The following is a 14,921-nucleotide window of genomic DNA, read 5'->3' as shown; positions in this document are numbered from 1 at the left end:
TACTGGATCATTATAGGGCCAACTCAAACTCACTAAGCACTCTTGGAATTTGCAGGGGTTCCACTGCAATGTCAGGGTACCCGTTCTGCTGAAGGCACTGCCTGCCACACACTCAGTGGTGATGTGCTCCCACCATGCACAGGTGAATTTGGCAGATGCTTACCACATGGTTTCTAGAGCCTACAAGACATGTTACTTGTTATATGGTTATTGAATGTTAGATCATAATTAGGTCAAACCTGTTTAACATAATGATACATGTTAATGAATTAGTATTTAAAAAACAAAAAAAGAGAGGCAGACGAAGACAGAGGTATTAGATTCTTCTTTGGTCTCACTGTTAAAATAGTCCAAAGAATTTAATTTACTACTTAAAGTGTAGGTGCTTTAACATTTCCTTAAAAACATGTGGGCTTGTAATTTCTTGTAATATACTTTATGAACTGCTTAGATATAATTCAGAATAAGAATAATTTTAAAAACAGGCTGATGTCAGAAAATTGCCTCCTAACTTAAAGAAATTTGAAGCAACTAATAAATCTTGGAAAAATGCTGCTATCTTTATCTTTTATTGTAGGAGATCTCTGTTAAGAATAGTTGGAGGGATTTTGCAGAAGGGAGAGGACATCCTGTTTGTGAAAAACTGCTGATCCATTAAATGGTTCTTTTAGCTATATTAAGAAGCTAAATGCAACTCACTAAAATGCTCTTTAGCAAATCTAGGTCGGATTTTAGGCCCATGACAGCTCCTGTCTCTCCCTTAACTTCTTGTTCCCTTTAGAAGTAAACAATTTACTGCAGCTGTAAGCTTTCTTTGCACTGGGAGACTTCAGCACTAACTAATATAAGCTCAAAACCTAGGTTTCAAAAAGGCAGCCGAATTTTTCAGTGAGAATCATATGTTGGTGGGTTTGAAACATAAGAAAATAGATGGGTATTCAAGTAGAATCAGTATTGTGCATTGGACAAACCTAGTGGCCATTAATAACTTCTACAAAAAATAATAAAAAATCTGGGGAAAAATACAGCAGAAAACAGTCATAACTTTGTATGTGCCATTTTGTTGCTAAAGCTAATTTTAAAGACCAGCTCATATTCTGATTCTCTCTTCCAGCGTGATGGAGGAAGAAGCACATATGTTGAACATCTGTTGACCTTCTAACCTTGCAGTTTTGACTTCAAAATTATAATCTTTGGGAAACCAGATAAGCTTGCCACATTAACTAAGCAAGCTAGACTAACTTTTAAAATTCCACTTGGGATAAAAGTAGTCTGGCATAAATGCAGTGTTCTCCTTGAGCAGCTCAGTGCGTAGCCCAGCCATGACTGCCCCATGTGAGCTGGGAGGCACATGCTGAAGGGGCTCTTTGGACAGGGGCAGAATGGTGAGGGTGCAGGTCCAGCCTTACTGTTGGTGAGGTCCTGGTCAGTCACAGGTGCTTTCCTGGGAGCTTTGGGATGCTTTTTGTGATGCTTTGTGATGAATTTGTTGGCTGCCCTGATGTCCACAACCATCTGCTGGAGAGTTGTCTGCTCTTGTAGCATCTCTTGTTGAATCAGTGCTTTCATACGTGTGCCCTTGCTGTCAAGCTGGTCTGTCAGGTGCTCTGCTTTTCCTGTGTCTCACAGGGTAGTTCTGTAAGATGTGAAGCAGGGCTGCCTGTTGAATTGGTATGGCCGTGACACTCAGTATCAAAAATAGTGCTTTGATCAGACCATATAGCAATTCTATCATCCGCCCTAATAGGAGTGATCCTCATGAATCCACTAAAACAGGCAGAACTCTGTTGTAATATTGAGTTGCTGTGTCAGTACTTTTAAAATGCATATTCAAAGCATGGTGCGGGGTCCTTTGAAATGCTGCTGCTTATAAATATTGTATTTGCTTTTCAACTGTGGCTCATAAGACTCCAACAACATCTTCACAAAGCCCATGTCCTCAGAAGGTGCTAGTACCTCACAGAGCTAATTGTTATCAAGAGAGCATATTGCCCTTTCCAGCTACCTCTCTGAAGTGACCAATGCTCTTGACAGTTGTTGTCTTTTGGCCTGGTAATGTCTGGCAAACAAAACCATCCACAGGAAAATGCATCAAAAGCCTTTTAAGGAGATACTGTGGCAGAGGCTTTATTCTTTTCCAGACTTAAATGCTCATCAGTGCATGTGGATAACTTAAAGGGAAATAGCCTTTGATTCCATACAGAAATCAAGGGGGTCTGAGGATCTTAAATCTCTGCTAGGTAAATTTAAATAGCTTCATTCGAGGCTTCATGTGCTCCTGTACACCAGATGGAGAATGTATTCAGAAAGTCGTTAGTGTGTGAAAACATTGCATTTGCATTCATTAAACATTCAGACTAGAATTTAACAGATGAAATGTTTGATTTCTACATTAATAATAACTTTCATATATTAGTATAATTTTTTAAGATAACTTATTTGTTTTGTTCTGTGCTGTCTGCAGGGAGCTGGAAAGTAAGTCTGTCTTTAGACTATTATGTATCTAGTACTGTATTGTCACATTTTTTTTAATGTAAAAAAATAGAAAATAGTTCCTGTTCACAAAGTGTCTGCTCCAAATTTCGTTAATGCTTTTGAGTCTGGAGAAAACCTTTATGACTGACTTAGGACCAGTGGAGGATCAGAACATAGTGGAAGTGCTGAGTCACAAATAATTTCATTGGTGAATTATATGGTGTGTTTGTGACCAAAGTGAGCACATATATTGCTCACTTTGACTCACTATAATTGACACATTTGACACTTAGCATTTCTCTTTTCTTCCCCTTAGTTTCTCTGCTTGAAGAATATAAGGACTTTTCTTTCGGCTTGTTGTGAAATATTTGGAATGAAGAAGAGTGAACTTTTTGAAGCATTTGATTTGTTTGACGTGAGAGATTTTGGAAAGGTAAGGATGCTCTTCATTATATCCCAAGTAACACCTGTGTTCTGTTGTGCATAGAAGACTTTTTTGGTAGCTGTGATACAGAAGTTGTGACTAATGGATGAGCATTCATTATGAAAAGCATAGTGGGGAAGAATTAAGAAAGAAGAAAAAGCAGGTTTGTGTTGAAGGGGTTAATAACGGGTAGAGAAAAATGCTTGGCAGGAAAGTTCCCAGTGTGTGAAAAGCCAAGATGAATGGTTTGAAAGATGCTGAGTTGAAGGGAAATGAAATGGAAGAAGATAAACTGTGGGCGAGTGGTGTCTGGTGAAATGACTGGCGTAAGTGGCGTGGGTTCGGAAACCCCGGGCCTGCACATTGTGAGCCCGTGTGGCACAGAGCATGGTTCTTTACTCTCAGCTGCTTGAAATTCACCCAGGTCATTTGCCTTTGTGAAACTGTTTTTTGACAGTTACTTGTTTCTTTTCCTAACCCACTGTAAATCTCAGACACAGCTATGATAGGTTAATGTGACTATTCTAATTTACAGAGTATATTTACAGTTTATTCTCTAAGTTTGACTACTTATTCTATATGTAAAGCTTTTTCCAGTCTGTTGCTCAGCCTCCTACATATCTGTTTGATCTGTCATTGCCAACGTGTGTTTAGTTCAACTTCAGTTTCTGCTTTTGAGTCATAGTATCATTACCCTAATTTCACAGGAAAATGTCTAAATATTACCTGAAGTAGCACTAAAAATAGTTATTTATTCAAATGTAGTATATCTTAAGCATTATTGGTTTAAGAGATCATAATTTTACTATCTGATTTTTATGCACTATTCTTTTTATAAATAGACATAGAGGTAAAGATGATGTAAGAGTGCAAGAATGAATTAGGGCTGCAATATGATTGTTTGAAATGGCACAGTGGTTATCATTAACCGAACTATCTAATTATATTTCTCCATCTTTTGTCTGGTTTTAAGTCCTTTGAGCATTAAAATAGATAACCTGGTAATTTTGTTCTTCAGTGTTACTGAACATCTTGTGCTCATAAATCATATTTAAGACAGAGTTTTTTGTTAAAATATGGTCCTTTTGTACAAATTTGGCTCATTAAAAATGAGATTTATTTTTGTTTTTATTGTGCAAGTAGCAGATGAATTTAAAATTGTCAGTTATGTTTTTTTGGGTGCACTAGCAAGGTCCTGTTTAAGATATTTAAGTCAGATATCTCAATGCTTGATTCGAGTCTTTGGATTTTTTCATATTGTATATTGTAATGACTTGCTGAAAGTTTCACATTTTGTGCCAGGTAAAGATAACCTGTTTTTAATGCAGTCTAGTTTTAAAGAAAGATTTTACAGTGCAAATTTTTCTTGCTGCATCATTGAATACCCAGCAAAACCAGTTTCTGAATTAATGGTGAATTTAACCCAAAAATGTTTCTGGTATCCTTGATATGTAATTGTAACACAATTTATTTTGGAATGTGACTTTATGTAAGTAGAATAACTGGTTGAAAACGCCCTGTATTCCATCCATGATACTTGGTATTTAATTTCTCTTCTGAAATTTGAATTGTAGAGACATGGATTTTTTTTTTTTTCCTGTTTGCGGGCACCACATAGCACAAATAGGTTAATTATCCCTGGCACTTCTTTTCCAGTTTTAGTGCATCTGAGCAATGACTTCTCTAGTCTAGGCCACCTTTCTTGGAAAGCTGTGAGGTGAAAATACAGTGACAAATTTGAGAGGTGCTGCTGTGTGGGATTCTCTCATGAGGAGAGCTCTGTGCAGGGGGGCAGCTGCTCCTGCAGAGGTGGAGATGCTGAGCTGAACAGGGCTGGGCAGCCCTGGCAGTGGTGGAGTTGGGCAGCTTTGAGGTGCCTGATGGCTCTGCTGAGCTGAACAGGGCTGTGCAGCCCTGGCAGTGATGGAATTGAGCAGCTTTGAGGTGCCTGGTGGCTCTGCTGAGCTGAACAGGGCTGTGCAGCCCTTGCAGTGGTGGAGTTGGGCAGCTTTTAGGCTCTGATGGCTCTGCTGCTCAGCTGTTCCCGTTGGGTGCTTGTGTGGAAACTTGCCACACACAAGTGGAGCTTGGCATGAGCAGTGTTCAGAAGGGCTGAGCTGTCTGTTTTATAGCCTGGGCAAAGGAGTGTGTTGTGAGCTTCCGAAAGAGGCTGTGAACTTCATCCATGGAAAGGGAAGGAAAAATGGCAACAGTATTAGTAAAATTGCAAGTAAAGAAAAGGTATGCTGAGTTATTTTGTGTGCCTTTACATGTATTGTTTGTACAGTTAGCAGAAAATATCTTGAGGCGGTGTGAGATTTCAATTGCATGTCTGATAATATATCTACTACTTTGGAAATTCTGATTGTTAGTAACAGTGGTGAGAATAGGAAAGTGTCCTTTTTTCAAGTTGTTCTTTGCTTTTCAACTTTCCCCTTCATTATATTTTCCTGTGAAAAACAACTGCAATACAGCTGTATATCTCCAGCTGCCTTGAACAGAAGTTGTATGTATGCAAAAGGCCAAAAAATAGTGCTGCAGATTTTTCCTGCTGCTGCAACCAAGTCATCCTGATATTTCAAAAAGAATTCTTTGAACTACACTCTCTGAATGTGTACAAAATATGAATGATCTTAAAATGATTACAGGTGCAAACAAAAAGTAGAATATGATTCAAAAACGATTTTCCAAACTCTTATTCAGGTGATGTGATGAGTGTGTGCATTACCTACAGCCTTTTATGAATTTGAATGTACTGGAAGCTGTCTTTAGATGTCAGAAGCTGGCAAGTACTAATTAGTGGTAAGATATAAATAAACTGTTGCTGAGGTGGCTCTGTAAACCTTATCTGTTACTTCTAAGTCTTCAGTTTAATTTATAAAGAAATTACTATTGAATCTGTCATCTTAGGGCAGGATGTTTTGTTTAGTATGACAGACTTCAGTGACTATTTAAACGTGCTAGTGTAGGGAACAAAAGAAATGTGTCAGCTCTAAATGAACAGTATGCTTTCAAGGAAGTAAGATTGAAGAGGGAAAAATAAGGTGACAAACCCGGTGAAGGCAATTGTATTTTTTGAAATATTCTCGTATTTTTTGAAATATTCTCATATTTTTTCAACTCCTTAAAGAAAATGGCAGACAAACCCAGAGCAATGTAGAAGTAGCAGCTCTATCCTGCCAATATAGTAATAAGATTTTTAACAGCCTTGTGAAATACTGGTTACAAAATGTTTGTTGTAATGGTGAAATTTGCACTTAATAGTTAGAGGTAAATGAGCTGTTTCCAGATGCTTTGACATAATGTATGAAAATTTGACTTGAACTTTGTGCTCCACTTTGCAGAGACTTTGATCTCTCAGTGATTAGAGAAGAAGGGTGCATGTGAAGTGGATGGGAATCAGAGGTGAAGCTGAAGTAGCAACATGTAAATAGCTAAAGAATAGGTTAAGAAATGGAAGCGGGGTAACCTCATGTGTGTTTAATGTGTATTTGTACATTCTGTATGAATATTGATATTTGTTGTTCCAAGAGGAGTTTTCTTCTGTTTCAAATACAACAGCACAGTTTCTTATTTTTAGACTGACTGTGCTTGAAAAAAGAGGGCACACATTACACAGGAATAGGAAAGTTCTTTAAATCGTGCCTTTTACAACTATTTATAGCTTGATTTTCTTGGAGTTCTATGGTATTCAGCCATTCCCACTCATTCACCTTTCTATCAGTAAATTTCATTGTTGCTGCATTAAGTTCTTGACAGAGCATGAAGTGCTCTCCCACACACTGGAGGTGCCAGACAGTGTTTTCATTATGAATTCCATGCTGGAGAGTCATTTTTCACTACCGCAGGGTTGTCAGATTCTTCCTTTCTACCTGTGTGCCAGAATAAGCAAATGCTGTTGGTACTTGTTCCTTCAGCTTGGAGCCCTGCACGCTCCTCCCACAGCAGCTTTTGTTGCTTGGTGCACCACAACAAATTGTTGCTATCCCTATTCTCTGAAGGAACTTGGTAATAATGTGTTACAGAAATGGGAATATGAGGATTAGTTCGGGTGTCAACAGATGCTCTCTGGCTTCCCAGAGCTGTGTTTGGGCTCCTGTGGGGGAGAAATGGTGTCCAGAAAGTGTCAGAAAAGTACCTTTTGTGTGCTCTGCTTTTAAATTTCCTAAAGAATATTTAGCTGAGCATGGAATGTTTTTATCATATAACTGATCTAATATGAACATAGCAATCCCCCTTGTAGGGATCCTGCATCAGATGTCTAGAAATAATGTACAATATTCAATTGTGATTTTAAAAAGAAAACAAGGAGATCAAATATCAAGTGCCACCAATGAAATAAGTACCTAATTGTTTAAAAGCATATAACATTATGTCTAGTGTAACTCACTCTGGTGACACTTAAAAGGCTGATTTATGTAAAAGCAAGCAACTACTGTGAAAATATTGAGTTGCACTCAAATCACGTAGTTGGTGATCATTTTAGTCGCTCCCTTAGTGCAAAGGAAATCTGGGCAATGATGCAGGAGGAAGTCATGCTGGAGCTGAGAATCCTGGTGTGTCAGTATTCCCTCAGGTTTAATGGATTCCAGGAAGATTGGGCAGATGTGCATGAGATACACACACCAAAATCAACACAACAAAAAGCAACTGTTACTATAAAAAATTATATACCCTTCCAGGAAAAGAGAGGAGGAAAAGTATCTAAAAAATCATCAGTAAAACTGATTGAGATTATCTGCAGTTGTTGCATATTTTGTTTGCTGAATTTAATCAGTGTGATAATAGAGCAAAATATAATCACTTTTAACTCAAAGTTATATGGTAACTGCAGAACATGGGGAACATGCTAAAACATCCTACCTTTCTGTAAAGATATTAAAATGAAGAAAGAGATTGAACTGATAAAAACATGCCTATCGTTAGAAGCAGAGCTCTATCTTCACTGTCTGAGCTCTTTTAGTTGTAAAATAAATCAACAAAAAAAAAAAGCTTAATGGTTTGCTCAAGAAACTAGCTGTAAAATGCTTTCAGGAGTAGCATTTCAGTGAGATGGACTGGTTTGGGATGAATGACACTGGAACTTTTCCAAGATGTACTTCTGCATGTGGAGGAAACAGAAGAAATGGACAGGTTTCACCTTCTCCATGGAGATGCTTTGGACCAAATGAGCAAGAAAATACTAGCTTGTTGCCAAACTGCAAACAATCACTTCCAACCCCAAAGAACATAAATCATAGCTTTGGGTGAAGTGTTGAGGTGGGTGAAGATGTGGGGTGAGTAATGGTATAGCTCATGAATCACCTTTTTGAAACATCTCTGAAAACTTGCAGAAATGGTTTGCCATGGTGCAACTGGGGAAACCATTACCAATGCTAGATAAATTTAGTGTCCTTTTCTGTAACTCTTTGTGGCAGTGGTCATTGCCAAGTAGACTACAAATTTCTAGGCATATAATTTCAATAAACCTAAAAGCATTGATAAGAGCTTATAGCTTCTGCATGAGCATATGTATTTAGGTCTGAATATTTCAGGATTATGGTCTAGCAGGTTTCTGTTCTAGAATACTAGTGGACTATTACCTCACTGGTATCTCAAAATGGATTTTTATTATTTTCTCTCAGATCTGTTGTCTTTTCAAGTTGTGATGTTTGCTTGCAGCTGATGAAAAGGGTAACAATAGTGTTTGGGTTTTACCACATAATGAAGTGTTAAATGCATCACAAATATCTAATCATGAATGAAAACTTGTCATCCAAGGGAGTGCTTGGGATATTTCTGTTCTTCTCTGATGTAGTTCTGTTCAAATTTTCAGCAAATGTTATCAGTTAGAAAGCCAAGGTTAACAAGAAACTGTTAATATGAGAAAATGATGCTGAGTTTCTGTGCTTGTTTCTTTGTTCTTAAGATTATCTTGTTTGAATATTATCTCTCTGACTGACCTATCCTGAGGAACAGTGAGCTCATAACACTGAATTCTGGTAGTTTACATTCCTTTTGAGGTGAAAGAAGTTGTGGAGGAAGAGGAGAACTGAAGAATAAATAGCTTTGACAGGTTCTAAGACTTGTACCTTCACATTTGTTTATACGAGTGTTTTTAAACCTGATTAATTCCCTGCAGTGCTTATAATACAAGCATTTCAGTAACCAGAAGGTGATGGTGAAACTGGCACTTAAACCCAGACTTCCACAATTTACAAATACTGGTCTAAATAACAGTAGTATAAACTACAGATAAAACCTGAAGATAATAAATGAGTGATTTGCAGATGAAGTTCATCTCAACTTTGAAGAGGTTTGTGTGTGTAATTTTTTTTCCTGTGGCAGTGAAATTGTTCACTGCCAAAGAAGGGTAGGAAATGTTTTTTTGTCTTGAAATAAGGTGGTCATGTTCAAGATACAATAGGATGCTTATTCAAAAGTAGTAGTAAAGTGGGCATCTCGTTTACAATGGGAAGTGATTTTGTGCAGGACCCAAATAAAAAATATTCAGTTTCTTACTGGTTTATCCTTAAAGGGCTTTGATTACATCAAGCTAAGCTTAATTATTATGGTGGTGGTAAAACTGTTCTTTCCTAATACTCTGTGCCTGTCCTTCTGTCTGAGCAAGAGGCTGACCCAAGCAGCGCTATGAATTACCTAGAATACAGTGTTGCACTCTTAGCTGCTTTTCTTATTGTTTCCTGCAATTCATTTTGAAGCTTAGCTGACTGTATCTTGATAAAAATGAAAGATAAGGAGGCAAAGAAGCGCAAAAAAGTGAGAATGGTGTTGAGAACTGAACAACTTTCAATATTTAGCAGTCCCCGTGTTGCTTGCCAAATCTTTTGTTGTACGAGTTAATGATGACAACAGGTGTTCAATTGGCTTGATATATTATCATGCATAGTTACAAAAGAATAAATTTCATTTCTTTCATTGCTCCATTCTAGTAAGAAAAAGTTAGAGAATTACTAAGTATAATTACCAAGTTTGGTTTTTGCTTCCTCTTTTTTTTTTTGGTTGGAATGATCTGAAGTACTGAAAGATGCCTCCTAACTCTGCCCTCTCCCCTCTGCCTTTCTTCCCCCTTTCTTTTTTTATCATGAGTTTGAAACGTGCTTGAAGAATGTCTGTGCTAAGCCTCCATCAGAGTGATGGGGCTGCTCTTGAAGTCTGCCCCAGAGGCACAGATTGGCAGCGAGGGCGATGTGGTTTAAAGCATCACCGAGGCAGTGTCGCTGTTTCCTTTGAGGAGTCAGGCGTGTGGAGCATTATCCAAGAGGAGCTGCTGCTGACATCCTGGGCCACACCTGGGAGTTCCTCCTATGCTGGGGGAGGCCAGGCAGGCCGTGATTTCTCTTCTCAGTCTGCAGAGATCCCCCTCATCCTGCAGCCAGGGGTGTGACTGCTTTCAGCTCTGGATGGCTGGGAGGTCCAAGGAAAGCAGGAGTGTACTTGATGGAAAAGTCCAGTAGTTCCTGCTTGTTTCTTTATAAGTATCAAAAGCTCAGGGTTTGTTTAATCTGAAGCATGCTCTGGTAGTTAGATTGCTTGTAAATTCATTCACTGCTTTTTCTGTCCAACTTGAGTAGAAAGTGAAGGCTGCAGTGAGTGGTTTGCAGCAGGAAACACTGTTTGAGTATTTCATAAAAAGGAAATAGATATGAATTAATGAGAGAGGTTTGCAAGTGTGTTAGAGGTGGTGACAAGGCTAGAGAAGTGTTTGCTAATCAAGATTGTGTTGTCTGGTTCTTAATTCTGACACAATAATTGTGATACAAATAAATGTCAGCTCCACTCCACGTGCCTTTGAAAAGCATGGATACTTGAATAGATGGGTAGTGGAAAAATGTCAGAATATGTATTGCAATGTATTTATCTATAAATTTGAAAAGCTTACATTGTATTTGATTAGATCACAAAGACTATCTTGCTAGGAAAATTAATGCATCTTTCTGTGTAAACACTGAAACATTTGGGGATGTGGCTTTTTCTTGTCAAAACATGTTATGGCTGAAATGTGGGATTGTAGGTTTTGGGTCTTAAATGTTGTTGATGAAACTTTGATGCATGAAATGAGATTTATTTGGAAAAGTTCTAATTAACAGGTTGTTTGCATTTTCATGGCTTTCTTAATGAGATTTTGAAGGTGAAACAATGGTAGTTGAACACTGAGGATTTAATTTCCAAACAAACCATTCAATAACTAAATCATTCAGTGTAAAATTTTATGATAAATCTATTAGCTGATTAACTTAGCAGTGTGTTTAGAAACAGTTGTAACTAATGACAGTTGCTAAGTAGAAAGTAATATTACAGAAGAAATAACAGTACTGGAAAATGAAGTATTTGCAAAATATTAGCAAAAGTGAAATTGAATGGCACACTTTAGCTACTGCTAACCTCTACAAGTAAATAAAACCTTAGTTTTCACTCAGAGTTTAAAACTGTGATGTGCCAGGAAGTGTCTCTAGAGCAGCCTGTGAAGAGCCTTAGGTCATAGTTATACTGTGTAATGCAGTGCGAGACTGAAAGGACTGTCAAAAGAATATTGTTGGAATTTTTGGAATGCACTATTCTGAGCATATTTTCAAACACAAATTTTAACCTTAATATGATAAAATTGCCAAATTAAAGTTATATGTAAGTTTGAGTAGGTTACGTTTAGGTCTTCAACTAGATCCCATTTTTTTCTGGGGGCGTGTAAGGAACACTTCACAGAATTACTTTGAAAAAGCCAATGGAGGGCTAGTTCACATAAGTAAAATTTATTCCCCAAATCAGCTTTACATTGCTGGAAGGTTAAAGTGTTTGTAAAGTAGAACTAATTTGAGCAAAACTCCATCAGTGACATTGTGGAAGCACATGATGTGTGTTTCTTGCAGTGGCTAATTGCTTCGAGCTGCATAATTCAATGTACTATGTAATCCATTTTTTAACCAAAATATGTAGATTACTTGAGGGAGGGTTTACTGCCTGCGCCCTTGAAGGAGAGTAGAGTGAAAAATTGAATGTAGGTCACTGGTGGGTTGGGGAGTTTTACACTAATTCCCATTCAGCTTTCACTGTTGTCCAAAACTCACAGCTCAGTTTAAAGAGATGCTGTTGATTGCATAGTGACTCAGTAGGGCATAATGTAGGTTTTTCCTCCCCCAGTGCTAGACAAAAATAGAATGATCTTCCTGAGTGGTATGAGACACCTCAGCTGTGTGCTCTGACTGCTGTACCTGAATCTACCTTGGCAGTTGTGTCTGGGCTCGGGGAGATCACCAGGAGGTGACAGAAGCCTTGGAGAGTAACACATGGCATGAGGTAGGGACACAATGCTAAGCTTGTGGCAGCCCTGTTCAAACAGCTGACTTGTCTAAATATTATCACTGTCAGAGTCCTGATAAAAGGTTGTAGTTGCCATGCAGTGGAATGATCCCTTGTGATGCATTCATGCCTTCAAAAGCAGTGGAACAAGGAATAATATAATTTCTTAATATCTATTTTACCTTCAAGTTTTCTTTCAAATACTTTCCTCACTTAGATACTAAATAATAAATTAATAGCTGTTTGGAAGAAGTGGCTAGCCAAGAATAGCTGTGCACATTTTTTAGATTGTTTACTTGACTGTTGCAGTTTCTTATTTTATCATGTTTTGGTCACCACCAGCTTGTTTGAAAAGTACTGTCTATCTATCGATCTATCTATATATACACACACAAACATTTGTTGGGATTATTGTGTGTGTATGGCATCCCTTGTGTATATGGCAGCCTCTCTGTGAACTTATTTGCTCTACTAAATATTGAGTGATGTAGCTGTGAGTTTATTCTGAGACTGAGTTTTGGTGTTTTGATTTGGGAAGGACCTCCCTTAGAGTTTTTCAGCTAACTAAAAGGAAAGTTGAGACCAACTGAGTACCTGAAGTAGTGGTTGGACACTGTAGTAGTCTGTGATCTGTGAGAAACAATCTGGGTGTTGGTAAACAAGCTTCATTAGGAATCTTGAAGTTCAATTAACTCAGTGGAGTTAATTAAAGTTTTTAAACCACCTGATTAAAAATGTCATCATACTATTTTTCAAATGGTGAGGTCCAGTTTTTTGTATATGCTAACTTGAAGGCTGGATATAAGATGGTTTTTCTCAGTTGCTTTTTTTGTGGCAAAAAAAATATTTGTTAAAAGCATGATCACACCATATTAGAAAACAAACAGGTTTTTCCTGGCCAAATTAGTACAGATTTGCTTTAAATTAGAATAAATCTTTTAATTTATATTAATATTACTAACACATTTTATCATGTTGTTTTGTCATGGAAAAAGTGGATTCTAGACCAGACATCTGATATAAAATTCTCAATACTGTCTCCCTTTCTATGGACATTTCCTTATAAAATTAAATAAATTGGAATATGAATTCATCTCTTTTTCAGACCACAGGAAAGAGTAATTTTCCTATATCTAGCATGCATCTAGCCAAGATATAGTGAAAGAACTTGAACACTAGGAACTTGAGCGTAACATGTACTTTGATTTTTGAACTTTTACAAAGTAATTCACATTTATATTTTGGGTTTTTTTAAGTGACGATTTGCCACCCACAACTGGGTGGTATGAATTTGGAATCTGTAGGAGTCACAACAAAACTGATTTTAAATCTTGCCTTTGTGTGTATTATTAATTAGATGAACCATGCTGATGTTGGATACAGAGTTAAATGGGAGTGCATGAGAATATTTCTATTCAAATTGTGGGGCTTCTGGGTAATTCCTTACATCTGTTTCTCCTGTGGAAGTGACTAATCCACCTCTGTCTTGAACAGTCTGCCAAATACTAGAAAAAGGTGCCACTTTCAGACTTTGGGTTAACAAAGCCATAACCACAGCAAGTAGCAGAGCGCTCTGACCACAGGCTCTGGGCAGCAGAGCTGCTCATTTCCTTCTTCCATGCCTGCCTCTTGGTGCTGCCCTGTGCTCACCCTTGCCTGACACCCAAAGAATGCAATCTGATCATTCCTACTTAGGCTTTCATCACTTCATGTTTAAACTATTTTTCTGTGGTTAGTTGCTGTTTACTCTTCACCACTGCCTTGTCTCCTTTGCTGCCTGCGTTCTTTGCCTTTCTCACACTCTGCCCTGCAGTCTGGTGTACGTCTCCATCCCTGCAGTACTTCTTGGGCCCTTTCTGTGCAGCCTCTCACAGACAGAGGAGCCCTGAACCAGCAAGGCAGAGCATCCTGTCAGGAGTCATTTTCCTTGCCTGCTCGGTTGGATCTTAATGAGCTGTAGAAGGAGAGTTGTTCTGAAGATGGGACCGTGTGGTGCATATTCAGACTGTCACAGACAGTGGGAAACCAAAGTACATCAGTAATCAAAAATCCACTGAAAACTTAAATTTGTCTGGCAGTAGCCTAGCCTGTTTGTTATAGATGTAATACTTCATTTTGACCAACAACTAGACCTTCATCTTAATATAAAATCAGTAATTATCATTTGTTATATACAGGTCTTAAGGGCATTTCTCCATAGGCTACAGCATAAAAGTATTGGATGAGAGTGGTTTTAATGGCTGTATTATCCTCAAAGAGCAGTGATTTAAAGTTTCTGAAAGCTGAATCTAAATCTAGACTGTGTCTTGTCCTCACCTTATCCAGACACCTCACAAAATCTCCATTGTGTGCGCTCTGCATGCTGTAGGTACCTCAGCTACAGCAATAAAAGCAAACAGTGTTAATGCAGCTTGCAAAGTTTTGATGTTGATATTTTTGTTCCTTTTGGTGGAAAAAATGGATCATCTCTTTTTTTATTTTTAACAAATTACCATGAAGGGAACTCTTACTTTCTTTGTTCTTATTTTATGTTTAATTCACTTTACAGGTTTGGTTTCAGTTTCCTCACCTTGTTTTCTACTTTTTGAGGTGATGTTTTTTTGATTTCAAACCCTTTCAGAAGATAACTACGTTAAGACTTTTGACTATTTTTCCTCTTCCTCTAGCACCTTGTTCTCCTTCCTTCAACTTTCTCACATCTTTCTCCTGTTGACATCTCTTATTC

At 37.8% G+C, this 14,921-nt stretch overlaps 1 protein-coding gene across 2 annotated transcripts in view; it reads left to right on the top strand.

The window, feature by feature from the left end:
• The window catches only part of VAV3 (vav guanine nucleotide exchange factor 3), a 144,280-nt gene that overhangs the window by 25,383 nt on the left and 103,976 nt on the right, over positions 1-14,921 (top strand). For both annotated transcript variants that reach the window (XM_063407648.1, XM_063407647.1), the window contains exon 2: positions 2,792-2,908. In XM_063407648.1, the coding sequence (XP_063263718.1) occupies positions 2,792-2,908 (117 nt within the window). The remainder of the gene's footprint in view (positions 1-2,791; positions 2,909-14,921) is intronic.

The sequence above is a fragment of the Prinia subflava genome, chromosome 10 (assembly GCF_021018805.1).
Source record: "Prinia subflava isolate CZ2003 ecotype Zambia chromosome 10, Cam_Psub_1.2, whole genome shotgun sequence".
NCBI lineage: Eukaryota > Metazoa > Chordata > Aves > Passeriformes > Cisticolidae > Prinia > Prinia subflava.
This window is presented reverse-complemented; position numbering and strand designations above follow the sequence as displayed.